The 20,638-nt window shown below is 35.6% G+C and overlaps 1 protein-coding gene across 6 annotated transcripts in view; it reads left to right on the forward strand.

Moving 5' to 3' along the window:
- The window catches only part of CACNA2D1 (calcium voltage-gated channel auxiliary subunit alpha2delta 1), a 524,117-nt gene that overhangs the window by 382,805 nt on the left and 120,674 nt on the right, over positions 1–20,638 (forward strand). For all 6 annotated transcript variants that reach the window (XM_017883995.1, XM_017884005.1, XM_017884019.1 and 3 more), the window contains exons 7-9: positions 645–776; positions 18,297–18,366; positions 20,450–20,500. In XM_017883995.1, the coding sequence (XP_017739484.1) occupies positions 645–776; positions 18,297–18,366; positions 20,450–20,500 (253 nt within the window). The remainder of the gene's footprint in view (positions 1–644; positions 777–18,296; positions 18,367–20,449; positions 20,501–20,638) is intronic.

Consider the following 20,638-nt stretch of genomic DNA (forward strand, 5'->3'; position numbering starts at 1 on the left):
TTTTTTTTTTTTTTTTTTTTTTTTTTTTAACTAGCAGGCTAATTTATGTTGCTCTGCCGCAGAGAGTCATCAATAGTTGATTACTGTGGTCTTAAAACTCTGCCCTAAGGTGCCCCATAGTTTTCCTCAGAACTACCTCTGAGGATAAAAAGGAATACCACTCATACCTCCTCATATTTTATGTGTCACAGTGGCTGTCAACCAGGAGGGATTTGGTCCACAGGGGCCGTTTGACAGTCTGGAGACATTTTCACTTGTCACAGCTTGGGGGTGGGGAGGTACTGGTGTCTAGTGGGTGGAAGCCCGAGACGCTGCTAAACATGTTCACAGGATTAGACCTCACAACAAAGAATAACCTAGGCCAAAATGTCACTAAGGCTACTGTCATATAAAGTTTTGTTTTCAGAAATTCTCTCCAGAGGATAAATGTCTTGATTTATCATCTTTCAATGAATACTGTGTACATGTTGGTGGTAGGTTCAGTCAAACTGTCCTCTAAAATGTCGAAAATGTTGATAACCACTGGATTAGAGTTCTTTTAAAAGTAGAACAATGAGCATATTTAATATTATTTTCTAAATAAATGAAGACAGATTCAGTTTTATTTATAAATTTGAATTAATTGTTTCTCCTTTTTCTGTTAGCAACAATTGTGTTAAATGAACTCAACTGGACAAGTGCCTTAGATGAAGTTTTCAAAAAAAATCGAGAGGAAGACCCTTCACTGTTGTGGCAGGTTTTTGGCAGTGCCACTGGCCTGGCTCGATATTATCCAGGTAGGTGCTTAGTGATTCAATCATTGTCAAGTTCCAGCCTCAATGTGTCTGGAGAATACTCTGTTATCTTCCCTGATATTGTAAGAATAAGATGACTGTATCACACTACTTATATAAGGAAGGAATATTCCTCTTTACATGGCTTTAGATTGACCACAATCACTTTAAACTGAAATACTTAAGGAGCAACTGGAGCTGTTAGTACCTGGAATCAGGCCATGCTGCTGTGAGACCATGAGCAGGTATCCTTAGTTATATACCTGGAACAGGAAATTACCATCAATCTTAAAACAGCTCTGAGATAAAGGCCCAACTGCTCAGCATGCACCAAGCTGTGAGTCATCTTAGAGAATTGAATTGAATTTTTATAAATTAATTGAAATATTTATCTTCAGGTTTTAGGTCTGTGATTGAAATTTGTAACAAAAGTTTAATGTGTTTCTTTAATCAGTAGATGTGGATCTGTTAAAATGAGTAGGACAAGAAATAAAATGAAATCACAAAGAAAATATAGTTTTTCTTATGTGTCAGGTTATATTACTTCTGAGTGCATCTCAGTGATCATATATACTCAATGAAGATGAATATTTTTTATGTTAAAATGAAAAAGTCTTTTTATAAATATGTATTATTGTAAAAAAGGAGAAATAAATAGTAATTTCTATAACAAAACATGAAAAATTAATTCCTAGGACATCCTGAAAACACTTTAAGTGAAATGTCTGTTGGTGTTTTAACTTCTCCAATTTTAGCGCAAGCTGAAAAACATAAAATGCATTTTCTTTCTCCAACATGATCTGAGTTATGGGATACATGCTAGGTAATCTGACTTTAAATGGCTACAGTATGACTTTAAATAGCATAATTCTTCTTGAGACTTGGGTGTCCTAAACATGTTTAACAAATTGAGTTATTCATATAAAAAGTCACAGCAGTAAATAGGGGTGAATAAAAATTAGAAAGCATAACTTTGGGTTGTAATATTATAGCAATGAATGTAAGTATCTGGATATCAATGGACCTAATGGTACTCAAATTAGGTAAAGACCATATAATTTGGACAGGGTTGCAGATCCCAGATGGTAAAATCAGTAATAATGTTTCCACATAAGTCCAACACACTAGGAGAAGCCAAGTTTGTATTAAATATTGGAAAAATGAGTTATAATTAAATATTTGTATTAATATCTGATGGTAATATATCACGTAGTTTATCATTATAAGAGGGGAATTTTCCCTTTATGAAATATTGTTTATTTTAGTAGAACCCTTCTAGACATAATCTTGTTAGTTTATTAACATGTTAAATACTATGTATCAAAGACTTAAAATTTGAGTATATAATACTTATATAAGATAATGTAAAGGCAAAAGACAACACTACTCATGCACATAATAAATCTGATGTAATAAACCTTAAAATTATATCAGGTCTTATAAAACATTTATAAATTATAAGACCTGATATAATTTAAAATACAGGAAATAGACATCTAATGTTCTATAATATACAAATGTAAGAATATATTTGTCAACAACTTACAGCATTATGTAGCTTTTAAGTCTTTTCATATATCATTTATCACAACAATATTCCATATAGAAGTAAGGCAAAGAAGGAAGTGATAATTAAAAGAAAATTAGGATGATAATGAGCAACCAAGAGCCCAGTATCAGAGAGAAAATGATGATGTAGAGGAAGAGAGAAAAGGGTTACCAGAGAAAAACAAGAGGAGAGGAAGGAAAGAATGCATCCAAAATGGGAGATAAAACATGGGGATCAAGAGGTGGATGGAAAGATAAGTTATATTGTAAACACCTTTCAAAAATGGCTCTTTTAACAAATAGCAGTTAACTTTAAAAATTACTAATAAAACGTATTCTGTAATTCTTTAATTTCAAATGCTATTTGAGGGATGATGGCTTTAATTTTTTAACGCTAATCATGTATTTTCAAATGTGTTGACATTTGTTTGCTTCATCTTGGAAAACATATTTAGATATTTAGCAGAATTCATGTGGTCTTGATAGAGGCAGGAGACAGACAAAATCTGTGAAGATGGGGCGGGTTTCTGGTGAAACACTACCTTCAAGCTGAAGACCATTTAAAGCCTAGCTGCAAGTTTGGTAAATCCCTGGACCAGATTGAGAACCTCTTTTCTTATTTGATGTGCTTTCCTCTGATTGAGCCCTGCTCTTCACCTGTTTCACATATACCTACCCTTTCCTAATTGTTTTTTTACACTGTCATGCCCGCCTTTGAGTGGTGCCTTTGTTTTAGCCTTTTTTGAATACTTAGAAACCAATCAACATGAACTCTCCATTCTGAGTCCATGAAAACCAACCACACTGAGCAAGAGACGATCTGACATCAGGTGGGCAATGACCCTTACATTCCTTCTCCTCTGAGAGCTTTCTCATTGCTCAATAAGATTCTTCTCCACCCTCCCCACCCTTCAATTGTCAGCATAACCTCATTCTTTTTGGAAGTGTGACAAGAATCTACGAAATGAGGGTACAAAGGAAGTTGTAACACTATGGCCCTCTGCCCTCTGCTGGTGGAGGGCAGCTGCCCGACACATGTGCTTTGGGGTCAGAGGCACCCCTGCCTGGGTGCCAGCACGTTTCCCCATTCGAGGTGCCAGAGTCCACCACGGGAGTCACTTACGACATGCCTTGTGTAGCCACAAGCCCCACATACAGCCCACTTCTGTGCCAGCACTTGGAATGGCAGACCGGAGCCCAGCACTCACTTGCTCACACACCCCCTCCCGCCAGAGGCTGGGTGCACAGTCACAGTGACTGTGGGATCCACACCGGAGTGCAGGCCGGGTGCTGACCAGCAGGCAGAGTAGATGGGGTGTCTCCTGCAGTGAACCCGGGCCCAAGCAAGGACTGGGCGGGGGCATCACTGACCGGAGATCTCTGGCTGGCACAGTGACTGAGGAAAGTCCTGCATCAGTCTTTCCAGAACATTAGCTGGGGAAGCAACCCTGTGCCCACTCATAATACCTAGGTTTGAAGTGAGAGTTTGGCAAGCAAATTGACTCACCAAATGAGAGGCTGAATTCATTTACCTGTTACAGGAAGGTCTTTAAAATAGCCCACTTGACTGCTATAGAATACACTTGAATCGATTTTAGTTTAGTGAATCTGTTACCAAGTTGCTCTTTCTGACAATAGTGATATAATAGAACCAAGTCTTTAGTAAGACATCGAGACAATGTCATAATTTTAAAAGTGCATGGTTGTGTTTCTGTTTTTGTAAGACTGTGTTTTAACACAAAACAACCAAGTTTAAAGCTTTATTTAAATGACGTGATTAAAAACTTTTTTGGCAGACTATATATACTTCTCTGATTTTATCATTTTGATGGAAGCAAAATAATATAGAAGGACTCACCCCTGTTTACTGTATATTAAACCAGAGGTCAAAAATAGTCTTTCAGTATTTTAATTATCTTAACAGTAAGTGGAAACAGCATATATGTTACTTCTACTTAATTGAACTTTTACATAGACGACTTGACCCTCAGGCTAGGATCTCCCTACTAGCTGTGAGAACCTAGGTAGGTCTCCTAAACTTTCTGAGACCTAATCATCAAATTTGAAAAAGTAGAATATTAATAACTCCTCATTTTATCCCCTGGGGGTTATTGTGATCAATGAGATAATATGATGAAAATACTTTGAAAATAGGGAACAGTAGGTATTTCTGCAATAGTGCATGTCAACTAGAATAATTTTGCCTAAATGCAGCTTTCTCTTTATCTCGGACATTAAAGAACATAATTGAAGCTTACAGTGGGTTGACAAGGAAACTGAAATAGAACTCTGGAAGGAATCTAAACATGACTAAGCCATAAAGTCAGGCAACAACACCACATAGTGAAACTGGTCAGAAGAGATGGATTTTAGCTGATGGCCTTAGGTCACTTTTCTGTAGGGTCGCCAGATATGATAAAGGATGTCCAATTAAATGTAAATTTCAAATAAGCAATGAAGAACCTTTTAGCGTAAGTATGCTTCATGCAATATTTGTGATACACTTTTACTAAGAAGGTATTTATTTTTTATTGAAATGCAAGCTTAACTGATTGTCTTGTATATTTTTGCTAAATTCATCAACCTTCTCTTTCAGGCTTTCAGTTTCTATATATTTGTAATATCGTAAAGTCAGCTTCCCCATTACATCACAGTATTGTAAAGATCAAGCAAAGCCTATTCAGCCAGATATAAAGAATTTTATAATTTTCATTTTTAAATTCTGTAAGCTACTGATTTTATTTTTGTAAGCGAATACTTGCTACAGAGCTATTGAAAATAAAATGTTTTGCAGGAACTAGAACCTTCTGATTCACAACAGAATCTAAAATATATTCTTGTTGATTATTAATATGCTACTTAAAGCAGAGTCACATACCATGAGGCAGGTGAGCAATATATATATATTTAACCCCATCAATATTATGTACCCATAATAATTAAAATAAAAAATAAAACATTTAATTGAAAGACAATATCATGTACAAGTTTTGACATACACACACACACACACACACACACACACACACACACACATTGTAGAATGGTTAAATCTAGCTAATTAACAAAGCCTCACCTAACATAGTTATTATGGCCTATATATCATCATTAACTAGTTACCGTTTATATATTAGATCTCTTGAATTTATTCCTGATCTCTAACTGTAATTATACGTCCTTTGACCAACATCTCCCCATCTCTTCCTCCCTTGTAACCACCCCAATCTTTAGTAACCACCATTAGACTCTGTATTCTATGACATCAACTTTTTTTTTTTTTTTTCTTTTTTTTTGAGACAGAGTCTCACTCTATCGCCCAGGTTGGTGTGCAGTGGCGTAATTTCGGCTCATTACAACCTCTGCCCCCTGGGTTAAAGAGATTCTCCTGCCTCAGCCTCCCAAGTAGCAGGGATTACAGATGCATGCCACCATGCCTGGCTAATTTTTTTATTGTTAGTAGAGACAGGGTTTCGCCATGTTGGCCAGGCTGGTCTCGATTTCCTGACCTCAGGTGATCCACCCACCTCCACCTCCCAAAGTGCTGGGATTACAAGTGTGAGCCACCATACCCAACCAAGATCAACTTTTTTAGATTCCACAGTAATTATATTCTTGAAGCAAACAGCCAGAATATAAACCCCACCTCCACCAGTAAACTTTGTATGATGATGACCTTTGGAAAACCCTCATTGACCTCAGCTGTGAAACAAGGAGGGTAACAATGCTTAAATTGTAGAATTGTTAAGAGAATAAGAAGCACTAAATCTGTTTGGAGTATATTGCCCAGATGTAGGGGAAAGTTAGAGTACTCTCATTATTTTCATTTATCAGATCATTTAAATGTAGAAACACTAACTTCCAGTGAGATCTCTAGAGCTAGCGCAGTATAAAGTTGCCTATGCAGTGCTGACTCAAAAAAGTAGTTTCGTAATTAGTGGAGATTTAAACTCTTGCTGTCTGTCCGTGGACTGAACATTAGCCTGCTTTATAATTTTGTTGATGTATATGGAAATAAGCTATGAAAATCACTGGTATCTGTCCTTTTTCTTCTCCCTTCTTTTTTCTTTTTTTCCTCTTTTTCCACCCTCTTCTTTCTATTTCTCCTCTCCTTCTTGGAAGGTAGGTAGTGTATGAGGAGTTCTGGGTTCATATAAAAGTTGTCATCAGCATCACTTAGTACTTCAACTAAGTCATATTATATTTCTGTACCTATTTCTTCATCAGTAACTTGGGATGGTTGAACAAAATGATTTCCAAAGCAAGCATTAATTTTATCTGCTTTAGAGCCTGCTGTAGCATTTGTTACATCTACAGTCTTTGTTTTGCAGGATAAGTAGAGTGACTAGCCTTAGTCATACAGCTAGCTCATGGCATAGATATGATTAGGAACTCATATTTAATGATGTCTTCCTTGAATATGTGCTCATTGGAAAATCAGTTTATCTTGCAAGTTCTTTCCTTCAGAAGCTCTTAATTTATTATATAAATTAATTTTAATGCTATTAAAAACTGCTTTCAATAGCTATCAACTTTGTGAATTCTTACTCATCGTAAAAACCATAGGTACAAACTGGTCATTTCACCTGTTAATGTCTCCTGAAATTGTACCAATTGTTGCAGTAATTGGAATTGTTATTAGGAATCAGTGGCTCATTGAAATGCCAATGTAGCCAGCCCTTACTCTTCTTTTAGACAATTAGTTGTATTTATTAAAAAACAGAGGAAACTAAAAATCTACTTCATCTCCGTATGAAATTTACTTAATGTCTTATTATTTGTTCTTTCTCTACCCTACCTCATTTGTTAATTTCAAAACTATGAGATTATAATAAAGGAACCTAACGTATATATTAGTGGTTTTTAACACTACGGAAGTTTCGTTTTTACTCATGTCAATCAGAGTTAACATAGACGGGGGCAGGTAGGGAAACTATACAAATAAGGGGTCTGCACCCCAAATCTCATTACTCTGTCTTTCTCTGAGCATGGCCTCTGCCTTATTGTGACTTGTGCTCTTTATTAGAAGGAAAGAATGGTGTTCATCTGTGTCCCCTTTTTAAGGGAACTTCCCGGAAATCACATAAAGCATTCTCTTTTGTTTGTTTCTGGCCAGAATTTAGTGGTCTCTTGGTCATAGCTACCTTCAAAATGGCCATATAGCCAGCTAAATGGCAGGGGGCTGTACTAAGTAAGAAGAGGAAAACAGATATTGGGGAACAAAAGCATCTCTGCTATGGTTAATATGTGTACATTTGTGTTTTAAAATAACAAGTTATTTCTGCCTTTTAGAAAATTTAAATCTAGGGAGTCAAAACTTATACATCTAAATTAAATACATCTTAAATTTAGATTGCAATACAAATTATTAAATGATTAAATGCCAAGTCACTTAAATAGACAGTAGCAATAGATTTGCTATAGAAATTTTGAAAAGAAGAGGTAATTATGGATCAGAGCCATAAAAGAGGTTTATGAACTTTGGATTGAAAATCAAGTCAATGAGGAAGAAAAGGCAAAATGTTTCTGGCGGGAAGAATGGCATAAAGTAAACATACAAGGAGATGAACAACTACTGTTGGAGACTAGTGAGGTCAGTTAATCCAATAGTTTGTTACAGAAAAGTAATATTGAATCAAAAGGTTTATTAATGGAGATTATATGGCCTTGCATGTCAGAATGGTTTGGGATTTAATGTGTAGGCAAAGTGCCACAAACATTCTGGGCACTGTAATACTATGATTAAAGCACTTATTATTATGATTAGAAGGAGAAAGACACGGGGAAGCTTGACCAGAGGATATGCTATTTTAATGGTCAGACGTGGAATTTTAAAGATTTGAACAAGGGATCAAATAGGAATTAAGAATTCTTAAATAGAAATGATGATATCAGACTTCATTTTTTAAAACATGAATTTAATGACTGACATAGAGTCTAAGTTGAGTATCATTTTTTAAGTTGAATGGATGAGAATATCAAAGCTGTTTACTAAAATTAACAATCAAAAGTTTTATTTGGGGAGTAAAGTGATGAGTTTAACTTAGAACAGTAAAGTTTGAGGTGTTGACAAGAGGGTACAAATAGCTCTGTTTACGCTGAAGCACTGGTTTCCTATTACATGGTTTTCTTTGCTATATACTGTCCACCAATTGTATTGTGTGGGGATGCATCTTATGCATACACAAAAGGATGATATACTGTTTTAAAATTCTGAATTCATCCTGATTATGAAGGCAATTCTGTAGCATTTTGTTGCATTTTGTATAACCTTATCTCTTACCTGAATCTGTCTTATTTTCACAGATTATTACAGAGTTGTAATAATTGTTCACCTTATGGTCAGCCATGGATTCAGTCATACCTAAACTGACTAAATATTTTATTTTATTGCTCACAGATTAGAGTAGGTAAACAGGGATGGCAATATGAAAATGAGAACCATTTGTAATTTGACTGGGGATAACACTATGTGCAAAATATGTAAATAAGAATTGCTATAAAACTTTAGCTGTTTTCAGCTTCTAAGATACATATCTCAATCTGTTTCTTTTTTCTTTATGTGTTACAAATTTCTATACTTATGTCATTCATTTTAGATGCATAGAACATCTTTGCTGTGTAATTCATTTATGTTCAGTATACTTGATTATGAAAATGAAAATTTTTTGTCAAAAAATCATATGTTTCAAGCACCTTCTCAGGTATGCTAAATACAAACTTTTCAAAGAAATCTATCACTATCACCATCATCTAAGAGTTTGACTTACAAAACTAGGAAACTTGTTCCCATGGAATCATAGTTTGTTTTATGTTTTAGCTATGTCATTATTGTCATCTAATTGAATGTATTTGCTTACAAAATAAGAAACATGTTTCTCTGTCAGACTTCATGGTTTTCTCTGTGGAGCACATATCTAACATTATTTCCCAGTAAGTCCACCCCAACACTTGCCTCATAGAACTTACTGTTCTCATGCTTATTTCCAAGTCACTTAATGACTGCATTATGGGACATCTAAAGGATTAAGTGTTTGTGTACCATTTACTTTATTGAGTATTTCATTTAACTACCCAACTTGTCCTTGTTGACTGCTACTCCTGCTGACAGACAGGTATCACTTTAAGTAAAATGTTTTAAGTGTGTTATCTGGCATCTTCAGTATTACCAGTAATCCACTTTGTTAAAAGGGCTTTTATTTTTTTAATTATGGTGATTTATCCTTGGCTGTAATACTATCTATCTGTGTGTGGGTTTCTGCCCATTGTTTATACGTTAGAGAAAATTTCTGGAAATAGAGAAAAGCAAACACCGCATGTTCTCACTCATAAGTGGGAGTTGAACAATGAGAACACATGGACACAGGGAGGGGAACATCACACACCAGGGCCTGTCGGGGGTGGGGGGCTAGGGGAGGGATAGCATTAGGAGAAATACCTAATGTAAATGACAAGCTGATGGGTGTAGCAAACCATCATGGCACATGTATACCTATGTAACAAACCTGCACATTATGCACAAGTACCCCAGAACGAAGTATAATTTAAAAAAAAAGAAAAAAAGAAAAAACTTCTGGAAATATTACAGTGGAAATATCAAAGTCATTCTTCCACCAATAGAGTGATATCATCTGAATATCCTAAATACCGAGACTCACTGCCCAGAAACAAAATTAAAATTCAAAATTATTTGATTAAATCAGTGTAATTAAGTCTGGACAAAGGAGGAAAGACTGATAAGAACAAGGCAGAACTCCTGTTTCTGAAGAAACTGAGATATCCTGAGGATTCTAATACCAGTAAGAGAAGATTTTTTTTCTGGAGGAGTTCATAGGTGGATGAAAACTTGTAAACACACTAAAATATAATGCAAGCAAAGAGCTAGTAAAATTATTTCAAAATGATGTGGAGGGTCGGGTGCAGTGGCTTATGCCTGATATCCCAGAACTTTGGGAGGCCAAGAAGGGAGGATCATCTGAGGTCAGGAGTTCGAGACCAGCCTGGCCAACATAGTGAAACCTCATCTCTACTAAAAATACAAAAATTAGCCAGGCGTGGTGGCAGGCACCTGTAATCCCAGCTACTCAGGAGGCAGAGGCAGGAGAATTGCTTGAACCTGGGAACAAAGGTTACAGTGAGTTGAGATCACACCACTGCACTCAAGCCTGGGCAACAGACTGAGACTCTATCTAAAAAAATAAAAAGTAATAAAAGTGATATGGGGTAGAGTTGGATTATCAGCTGTCTGGTGAATTATACAAGCTGGCATTGTCTAGTTAATGGCATCTGGCTCTCTTACCATGACATTGAGACTATCCAAAGATTCTAATTCAATCTACATCTCCAGTTTTATCTCTTAATGTACAGTTCAAACTTCATTATTTACCTCTGTATTACATTTTCTCCCCTTTTAATTTTTTTGTTTTATTTTCTATTCTACAAATCTGCATTTTTGTTTTTGTATCTCTGTGTGCCTAGTTCCTAGAGCCCATCTCTGGTCGACTGCATCTTATCGTTCATTCAAAATAAAATGCAGGCCGAGAGTGGGGGCTCACGCCTGTAATCAAAGCATTTTGGGAGGCCGAGGCAGGTGGATCACCTGAGGTCAGGAGTTCGAGACCAGCCTGGTCAACATGGTGAAACCCCATCTCTACTAAAAACACAGAAATTGGCTGGTTGTGGTGGCAGGCGCCTGTAATCCCAGCTACTTGGTAGGCTGAGGCAGGAGAATCACTTGAACCCAGGAGGCAGAGGTTCAAATGAGCCGAGATCACACCATTACACTCACGCCTGGGCAACAACATGAGATGGGAAACTCCATCTCAAAAAAAATTAAAATAAAATAAATACATTAAAATACCAACATACGAAGACTTGCCCAAAAGTAATCTTTCTTTATTTTGTTCTCTCAGATAATTTTGTTTTTGTATATGTTACAATAGATAGCGAATTTTACCTTCTTCCAGAATTTATTTTGCATATGCCATTTTAAAAACCATTGCAATCTATGCAGTGAGAGATAGTTAATTACACATTTGTGTGCCTCATACCACCTAACACAGTTTTGTGTATATAGTGTATAATAGGTAATTTTTAAGCTGCATAAACAAGTCAAGATCATAAGTACTATAACTGAAAGAGAGTTTTAGAGTAGAATTGTAGAGAATCAGTTTCTAAATAAAAATGAAACAAGGAGAACAAGCAGCTGGAGAGCGTTAAGGAACATAGAGTTACTGTTTTCTAGGTCCCTGTCTGCACATCTTGCCCATCCTGTCCTCTCATCTATGTCAGTATTCTCCATGAGGTTTCTGAGGCTAATATCATGAAGTCAGTTTTTAGATTCCTAGAAAGTTTTGTTGACGGTGTAACACCAGCTTGCATCAGGGAGATGGAGTCGAATGGGGAAATAGTATCATGTTCAAGCCCCAGTCACAGGGACATACTTTTCAGTGGTTAACATCTAAGCATATCCTATAAAAATCTATTATTTTTAAAAATCTTTAATCTATAAGTAGTTCCAGTGACTCAGTGATACTGTTTCAGATATCTGTAAATGCAGTGCTTATTTTGGGCCAAATGTGGTTCTAAGTGTTTATATGCACAATTCATTATGTCTTAGCTGTAATCCTAGTAAGTGGCATTATTAGTCCCATTTTACTGGGAAAAAAAAAAAAAGGTTAAATAATTTATCCAAATTCATGCACCCAGTGAAAAATCCAGGTAGGCTGGTTCCCAAATTCATGATTTTAATTTCTGCACTAGGCTAGATCCAATGTGGGAAGACAATTTCAAAATGACAAGAGAATAGACTCTTCATATGAACATTTACTCACCTGGAATACTTGCTTTCCAGTCTTCCCTTCTGCCTGTGAATCTCCTTGATTATTCTAAGCCATAAAGCTTTAGACATTCAGCATTTGAAAATTTCATCTGGGAATGATTTTTATTTTTCAAAAGTAACTGATTACTTGGGACCGTTTACTTGGGACTCACTAGAAGTCTTATATGGCAATAAGCAGTTTCTTGGGGACAAAATAAAACTCTCCTAAAATTATATGGGAATGAGAGCAATACAGTGAAGTAGATTTTTTAAAAGTTTTTTATTTTATTTTAATTTTATGGGCACATAGCAGGTATATAATTTTGATACAAGCATATAATGTATAATAATCACATCAGGGTTAGCGGGGGTACTCATCACCTCAAGCATTCGTCATCTCTTTGTGTTACGAACATTCCAATTGTACTCCGTCAGTTATTCAAAACACCCCTTGAAGATTTTGCCTTCTGTGCATTCTCTTAGCTTTAATACTTGACCCAGGTTGCATGATTGAGAAAAGTCCTGACCTGTATCAAGGTACTGACTCAATTACTTAATAATCAATATAATGAAACATTTAAAAAATACTCTGAGGTAAAATTTCTACCGAATAGGTAAATCAGTGCTTAGGGTAACCCTGGTCCATGGTGTCATCCAGCAACTGAGGTTTCAGCTACCTGCCATTCCTTAGGTTGTTATCCTCATCTGTCTGGTTAACGTGGGCTCAATACCATCATAAAACTTTTGAGGCCAAAAGAAGACAGGGGAAAATTAGTAGAAGGCAACAAGAGTGATTGAAGAATCACGCATATGTCACTTTTGCTCACATCCTATCTAGTAGAATTTGATCACATGGCTACATCATGACAAGAGAAACTGAAAAGTATAATTTCTGGCAGGGCAGTCATGAGGACTCTTACTAGAAGGAAGGAGGAGGAAATGCATATTGCAGCCCTGTTACAGTTCATTCTTCTGGCATTTCAAATATCTGTGCATACCATTTTTCCCCACGTGTAGAACATACTCAGCTCCTCCCCGTAGATGATTCAAATTCCCAACAAATGAATAAAATGCAGGATCGCTGGGTCACATGCGGTTCTCTCCATCAGGTAGGATGTTTCCTAATTTGACTACCTATAATAGAGCCTTGTACCAGTTACTTTCTCTACCCTATTCCCATTGCTGCCCAAATATATAATATTCATTGGTCATGTCTGCTGCGTAACTATGATAAAAACTCTCATCTGTAAAATGAGAGTAAGAAATACAGAACAATCACTGACCCATTCACCCTATCCCATTCTATCAGGCAAGAAATACAAACATATCCTACTCTTGCGTAAAGCTGTATTTCTTGGTTAGCTCATCTCTCTGTTTCTGGTAGTGTTCTGTGGGAGTAACTGTCTTGTCTAAAACACTTTCTGACACATCTGAAGGGATGTGCTTGAGGCTAAACAACTTTTATAGCTTGCTGTTCCTGGTGCAAGTTTAGTGCCCAAAAGTTGCTTTAGGGTTCAATTACATTTCCGCAGGCCAGGTTTGTGGTTTCGTTAGTAACACAAACAACATCAACAACAATGCCCAGATGACTTCCAGTTGTTCTTTTCACCAGTAAATTTCTTGTGCAAGCCACCTCAGACCTAAAATTTAGTCTAGAAATAATTCTTAATACTGGTATGTTTTATTTATTTGTTAGGTTCTAAATTTAGCTTATCCTCATCTCCGTCATCTCCATGGTGGATTACTTGAAGACATTGCTGAGTACAGAAAATTTGATGTTCTAATAGGTACTGGATGTTACTAATTTTTAAATTGTTAATTTGTACCTGTGACCAGGGTTGCTAGCTGTCCACCAAAGTTCTGTCTTCCCATTCCATTGGGAAAATTTCTTTTAAAAAAGACTGCCTAGCTGGGGACTACATTTCTCCCACCTTTTGGTCTCTGCAGGACCATGTGACAAATTCATACCAATAGAAAATGAGTGAAAGTAATATGTGTCACTTCCAGCCTGAGATTGTTAGGATAGAGTGTGCCTTCTCCACACTTCCTCCCTCCATCTAGCAGCTGCAAGCCCAATGTCCTGGATGCCCTTGGAATCCAAGTGCTGAAGGAGACAAAAGCTCTGCCAGCTTTAAGACTCTGCATAACTGCCTGGAGCACAATCTATCCATGCACTACCACTCTCCACATCCTGCACAACTTAGCCTGTTATTTGACTTAGAAGTATTTTACTATACTAAGATACCAAAGATTTCAAATTTTTCATTAAGGCATTTGTGCCACCCTGGCTAACATAGAATCTTGTTCCTGTATTTTGAGTATTTCCCGGGTTAAAAGTTTTATTCGGGAGCAGATAACTCAAAATCTGAAAAGGCCAGCTATTCACTTTCCTAGATTTTTTGGCACCTTGGTGTGGGTATAATCCACATTCTTCTAATGACAGTCATCTACCCTGAACTTGGTTATTGGAGCCATGGTGCAAATTAGGGACTGTGGAGAATCCATTCTGGGATGATAGTAATTGAGCAACATTGAAACTTATGGAAATTGTGTGAGCTATGCAGTACACATTTAGTTAAATAATTTGGGCTTGAAAATAGTCCCAATTGATTATCTTGGCTTGCAGTTCAGAGCCATGAAGAATACTCTATAGGAGATGATTGAGACAAACCAAAAATAATGGTCCACCAATTAGATCTAGGCAAAGGACCAGGAATGACTTTTAATGGCATTGTTGAGTATATGAAATGTACTTTTAAAATTATCATGAGACTAAGACTCTGAAGTTTTAGAATTGAAAAAATACACTTGAACTTTTAATTGGGAAAAGCAATTAGCTGTCATTTGATGTTTCTACCAAGAGAATCAGTACTCAATGCATCATTATTTGCTTTATTCTTTCCTAGCAGCTGAAATAAAAAAAAAAAAAGGGTACTTTGCTATTATTTTTAGACCATATTAACCAGAAAATGTCACTGAAATCTGCATACTTTCTCAAGAATATTTTCCTATTACATATATTAGTATTCTGAGTTAATGTACAAGTAAATATCTGCTTAAATCAACAATTTGATAACATCCATAACACATCCTATGTATAAGGTGAAGTAAATGGTAGACCAGTAGATTTAGTAAAGGACACACTAATGGTTCATTTTTGATTAGGGGAAAACATTCCCGTAAATCATTGTTATCACCTTTAATGATGACATTCAAAAAGGAGATGTCTACATTGTGAACTGTCATTTTCAGTTCTCTCTTCTGCCGTTCCCCAAATCTTCCTAGAACACTAAAAAGTCATCTAAACTGAGCAGCATTTCACTTTTTACAGGAATTTTGGAAGCTCTCTTTCCCTCTCTAAACATGCAGCTTTCACTGTGCATGTTATGAAACTGATTATTTCAGGGAATTACAATGTATGGTTATTAGCCTTTTTACTCTTTGATCTTTCATAATTCTGAGCGTATATGAAGAATTAACCATTTAAATGACATGATGGGATTTTACAAGGGAACGAGTAATATCACAGAAGAAATTATGTTGTTCAATTTTACCATAACATTAATATCTTAATTTGGTTTAATCAAGGGCTACTACCTAAGAGGAAATATCTCAGAAAACTTCTAAGATAAGATTATTAATATTTTAAAATATAAACCACCGAAGGTTATAAACAATATTAAAATGTAATAGTCTGGCTCATACTGTAAATGATAGCCTTTTAACTTTTTTCTTTCCTTAAAGAAAGATACACATTTTATTGAACATAGTAATATATATCACAGTTAATTTCAATTAGCAATGGTAGTGACAACAGAAATCCTAGATGAATGTGATTGGCAAACAATTCAAAAATCTAATTGAAACATAACTTTCAAATTCCAATTTCTTTAAGTTGTTTATCAGATTCATTGCACACCACTTTTAACTCAGGATTGCTGCTGTCATATTGGCAGTAGTAACTAATCACTTCTCTCATCTACCCCATACGTTTGTGTCAGTCTTGGTTCAATCAGGAGACAGAAAAAATATAATATCTTGAACAGGGAAAGTCTATTTTTTAATAAAAAATTATCTACAATGGGGATTGGAGTAATAAGGGGTTGGCTAGAAGTACAGACAACTCTAAAGGATTTATGAGTATCAGATATAATATTACATAATCTAATATGTAACAACAACTGCCTCTAGGGTTGAGGTAGAGGGCCCAAGGCAGAGCTCCTAATCCCCCAGTTCCCAGGATGAGGTTCACACCTTGTAGAGGCCATGGTCATGGCCCACCAAGGTGGAGAAGTCACTGTGATATCACACTGATAGGATTTGCTGCAAATTTACCCTGTGAGGTTCCAGGTCTTTCCTTGTAAGCTCTCCTCTACAAAAATACCTGGGGCAGGGGGTGGGGCTGGAGGGGTACAGGTGACAGAATTAGAGCCTGAGCCTGGTGAAGCTGGCCATGTTGCAGGAGTGGGCAATTTGGGCAAACTCCAACACTGTAGGAGCTGAGCTCTGGAGAATATACAGACAGTGCAGGAGACAGACACCAGACAGCAGCACATGCTACAAGAGCCTGTGGGCAAACAAACCAGAACAAGGAAGTAAAATCCTTTTTCTCACTCAGTGTCTGTTTTTGCATCATTTGCAGGCAAGCCTTGAAAATGTGCCATCTGATAAAGGAAAAGTATTTAAAAGGCTCAGATCCATTTTCATAGGGCAAGGTAGAAGGGTGCATTTGGAGTTGAGCGGCAGTAAATGTATTATCGGCATAACATGTTACTGAAAGAAGGATACAATTTTTATAAAGTTTTAGGTATTGCTAAGACCCAATCTTGGAGAGTTAGATATTATAGAGGGATAACGAAAGTGAACTGATGTATGTATCAGTATCAATTAATTGTTACTTAATTCTAGCGCTACCACACACACACACACAAAGGATTATTTTACATCGCAGACTCTCACGTTCTGCAAGTGCAAATTGAACAAATTGCAGTAAACTCACCATTTCAGTTACATTGACTGTGTCAATGGTGGTTGGAAGAGTGCTGTATTTAAACTTGCTATTTTATGATTTATCATTAAATCATGATTAATGATAAATATGATTAGTCATTTAAAATGAATAAATCATTTTTTAATATAGCTACTAATAAGAAAAAATATTTCACAGTCAAGGAAGAGTTTAGTTGTATATAGTTTCTGACATATCCTAATTGGCCAAATTATCTTAATTGGCTAATAAACCTGACTCTGAGTAAAGTTCTTCATAATTTCTGTAGTTCCTCAGAAAAACGAAATTGATTGGGGAACATAAGTCATATGAATTAGGCATTTACCCAGGAGTCATCTGTTTAAACATGTTCAAGGACAGGGACTTCTTTAGCATGAAAGTATCATCCAATTCATCAGCATTTATTTTTTTCATTAGGTCTATCTAAGGTATGCATGCATGTAAAGCTTTGCAAAGCATTTTAATTAAAGCATGTATCAATTTAATTAGAATAGATCTAAATTAATTGCATTTAAAAATCAATACAATTAGATGAAGTTTTTTCTGATTATTGCAAAATGATAAAGGCTGTGAAAGTCATACAAGATTGTTGAATCTGCGTTTGAATTACTTCATATCATTACAATAAATTTAAAGAAAACAGCTTTCTATGGAGTTAATTACAGCTGACCTTTTCATTATCATTTTAACATGGACTGGGTAAAATTCTATTACATAAAACTCAAGAAAACAGTTGTCTTATATAGACCAAGAGAATATGGCATTGAATGAAAATATAAGGAGAAAATAATTGAAAGCACAATTTTCATTAGTGGCACATAAGTTTTCTGTTAGAGAGAAAAAAATTATAACCTCTGGACACCTACTAAAACATATTAAGCTAGCACCCAAAAAAACTGTATGTGTAAATTTATTTCTGAAATAACATGTAAAAAGAGAATTGACTATCATTGGTTTCCTTCTTGTACTGCTGTAGTGTTTTCCATGTTAAAGCAATATATTATGAGGGCTTAAAAATGACATCTCCCATTTGAACATTGAAGTACGTAAGTGAACTTACGTATCTATTGCATTTTGTGATTTTTTAAAAGTTTCATTATTTTAGAGCGTGTCTAATATTTTGATTTAATATCTCTTTTCTTTTTTTTAGCTTCACCATGGGTTGATAATAGTAGAACTCCAAACAAGATTGACCTTTATGATGTACGCAGAAGACCATGGTAAGAATTTTAGCTAGCCATGAAAAGATAATATAGGCAAGAATATATATATTTGCTAAAAGTCGAAATCTTTTATTATTAGGATGAGTATTAACTACTTATTGAAAGTGATCTGATTTTTAAAAATAAGTAAATATAGGTAAAGGTAAATGCAAATGATGAGTTCAGGTGGGTACTGCTAATTAATATAGTTGAACCCACTTATCACATTCATTTCAAATGGACTGCTTTAAGTTTTATATTTAATCTCAGTGCTTCACCTCTTAGCTGGTAGGGATTTCTATGGCAGGGATCCCAGTTTGCTTGGAGTAGAGTTCCAACAGAGATGAGATAGAGTAGGAGATAATTTGCCTCTGGCAGTGAACTAATGAGAATTGGCCCCAAGGTAAAAGCTGCCCCTAGTTATATTCATATAGCTTAGGTTTGATTTTTTTTTCCAAAATGAAGTTTTATTTGTTCCTCACTACTGAAGCAACTTGTTCTCCTAACATAAAGCTGGAAAAATACCAATAATTTGTTATTGGACTTACTGGAAAACAACTATTTTTGGGTTTTTTAAAATGATTATTTGTGTCTTATTTGCTTTTTAAAAATGTATTTAATGTGTGAATATTAAGAAATGAGTTCACATATACAGTGTAGTGCTTTGTATCCCGCACTTTTCATATCAATAACTTTTGAGTAGATATTCATGAGAAAAGACACATACCATCATTTGAATGAAGACTGTGTGGTAACTTATTTACGAAATCTTCTATTATTCAACATTTAAGTTATTTCTGACTTTTTTCTAGGGTTCAGACAAATTGCAAGAGCATAAAGTTTGATTCCAAAGACATGTATTTAGAGACTTTTAGATGCCCTTTTAAATATCCCAGTAGCAATTTATGTCAACACCAACCATGTTTAATAGTGACAATTATTATTAATTTACATATTCTTCCTGTGGAGCCATAGGGCTGTTGAGTGGAGCTAAAAACTAATATATCATCTTGTTTGAATTCAGGAAATGGTTGTTTTGGAGGAGACTTCGAAACTGGGTGCCAATCAGTACAGGCAGACATGTCCTGTCTTCTCCTCTTCCCATTGACCAGCACTAAGATACTAGGCATCAGCCAGGTTTGCTGTCCATGAAAATTCACCTGCAACTCTGCCACTTTACCTTCTTATCAAGCAAGGGTGCAGGTTATAAACTCCAACTGCTTCCTCAACACATAGAACTAATTGTGCTGTATGTTGTCTGAAAACTAACTGGAAAGTTAACTGGCAACCTCCTGAGAAGTTGCATTTACAATGATGGCTTCAGGGATGGGTAAAAATTTGAGGTCAGGTGCAGCCCTTCCTGTTGGAGAAGTCAGGCGCCATTCCAGCAGGTGAACAGGCAATGTGAGTGCGCTTTTTGGGTCAGTCATGCACAGTCAGGTTGATCTTTCTCCACAACCACTGAACCATCTGTGTAAATCTCTTCTAGCGTCTCTTTAAAATACTGAGATTCTGATTCCACAAGGTTGAATTTGGAAATTAATATTCTGAACTGATACCCCAGGTGATTCTTAAACACTGTAAAGTTTGAGAGCCTTTGAAATTCTTGGTAATAACATCACATATTGCCTAATTTTAATCTCTTTATTGGCCACTTATATTTCTTTTCTGTTGATACTGCTTTTTAATGTTCCTAAATAACTTATCTGTTTTTTGTCCTTATTTTTTACATTTAAAAATATGACAATCTATTATTCATTAAAGTGACTTTTAAACCTGTGGTCAACAATCGGAGTTTAGATAATTGTTTTCCCAGGAAAAATGTTCTTCTCAAAGTTAAAATATAATTCTTCATCTTTTGTTATAAATATCGAAAAATGTTAAATATTATGCTTCTGACATCTCTATTGTTATATTGGATATTGCTTTTATCAAACTGACATTGAAGAATATGAAAAGAAAACCATTGTCTGCTTAGACAGAGGTGGGTCTTTGCTTGGGGGAAAAAACCTTGTCTCAGAGATCAGTAAATATCAATTCAGCAAACATCAGTGTTTGATATTTTGGAAGAGAAAAGCATTTATTATGATATTTGTTTCAGGTACATCCAAGGAGCTGCATCTCCTAAAGACATGCTTATTCTTGTGGATGTGTGAGTAGTTAAATACCACATATTTATATATTGAGAATATGGGAGGATTTGTAGATAACAGTAGTAGGTTGGGACTAAGAAATGTTTGATAGGTTAAAAAAGAAACAAAGAAAAATTATGATGACTTTTATATTCAGG

The sequence above is a fragment of the Rhinopithecus bieti genome, unplaced genomic scaffold (assembly GCF_001698545.2).
Source record: "Rhinopithecus bieti isolate Rb0 unplaced genomic scaffold, ASM169854v2 scaffold_1101, whole genome shotgun sequence".
Lineage (NCBI taxonomy): Eukaryota > Metazoa > Chordata > Mammalia > Primates > Cercopithecidae > Rhinopithecus > Rhinopithecus bieti.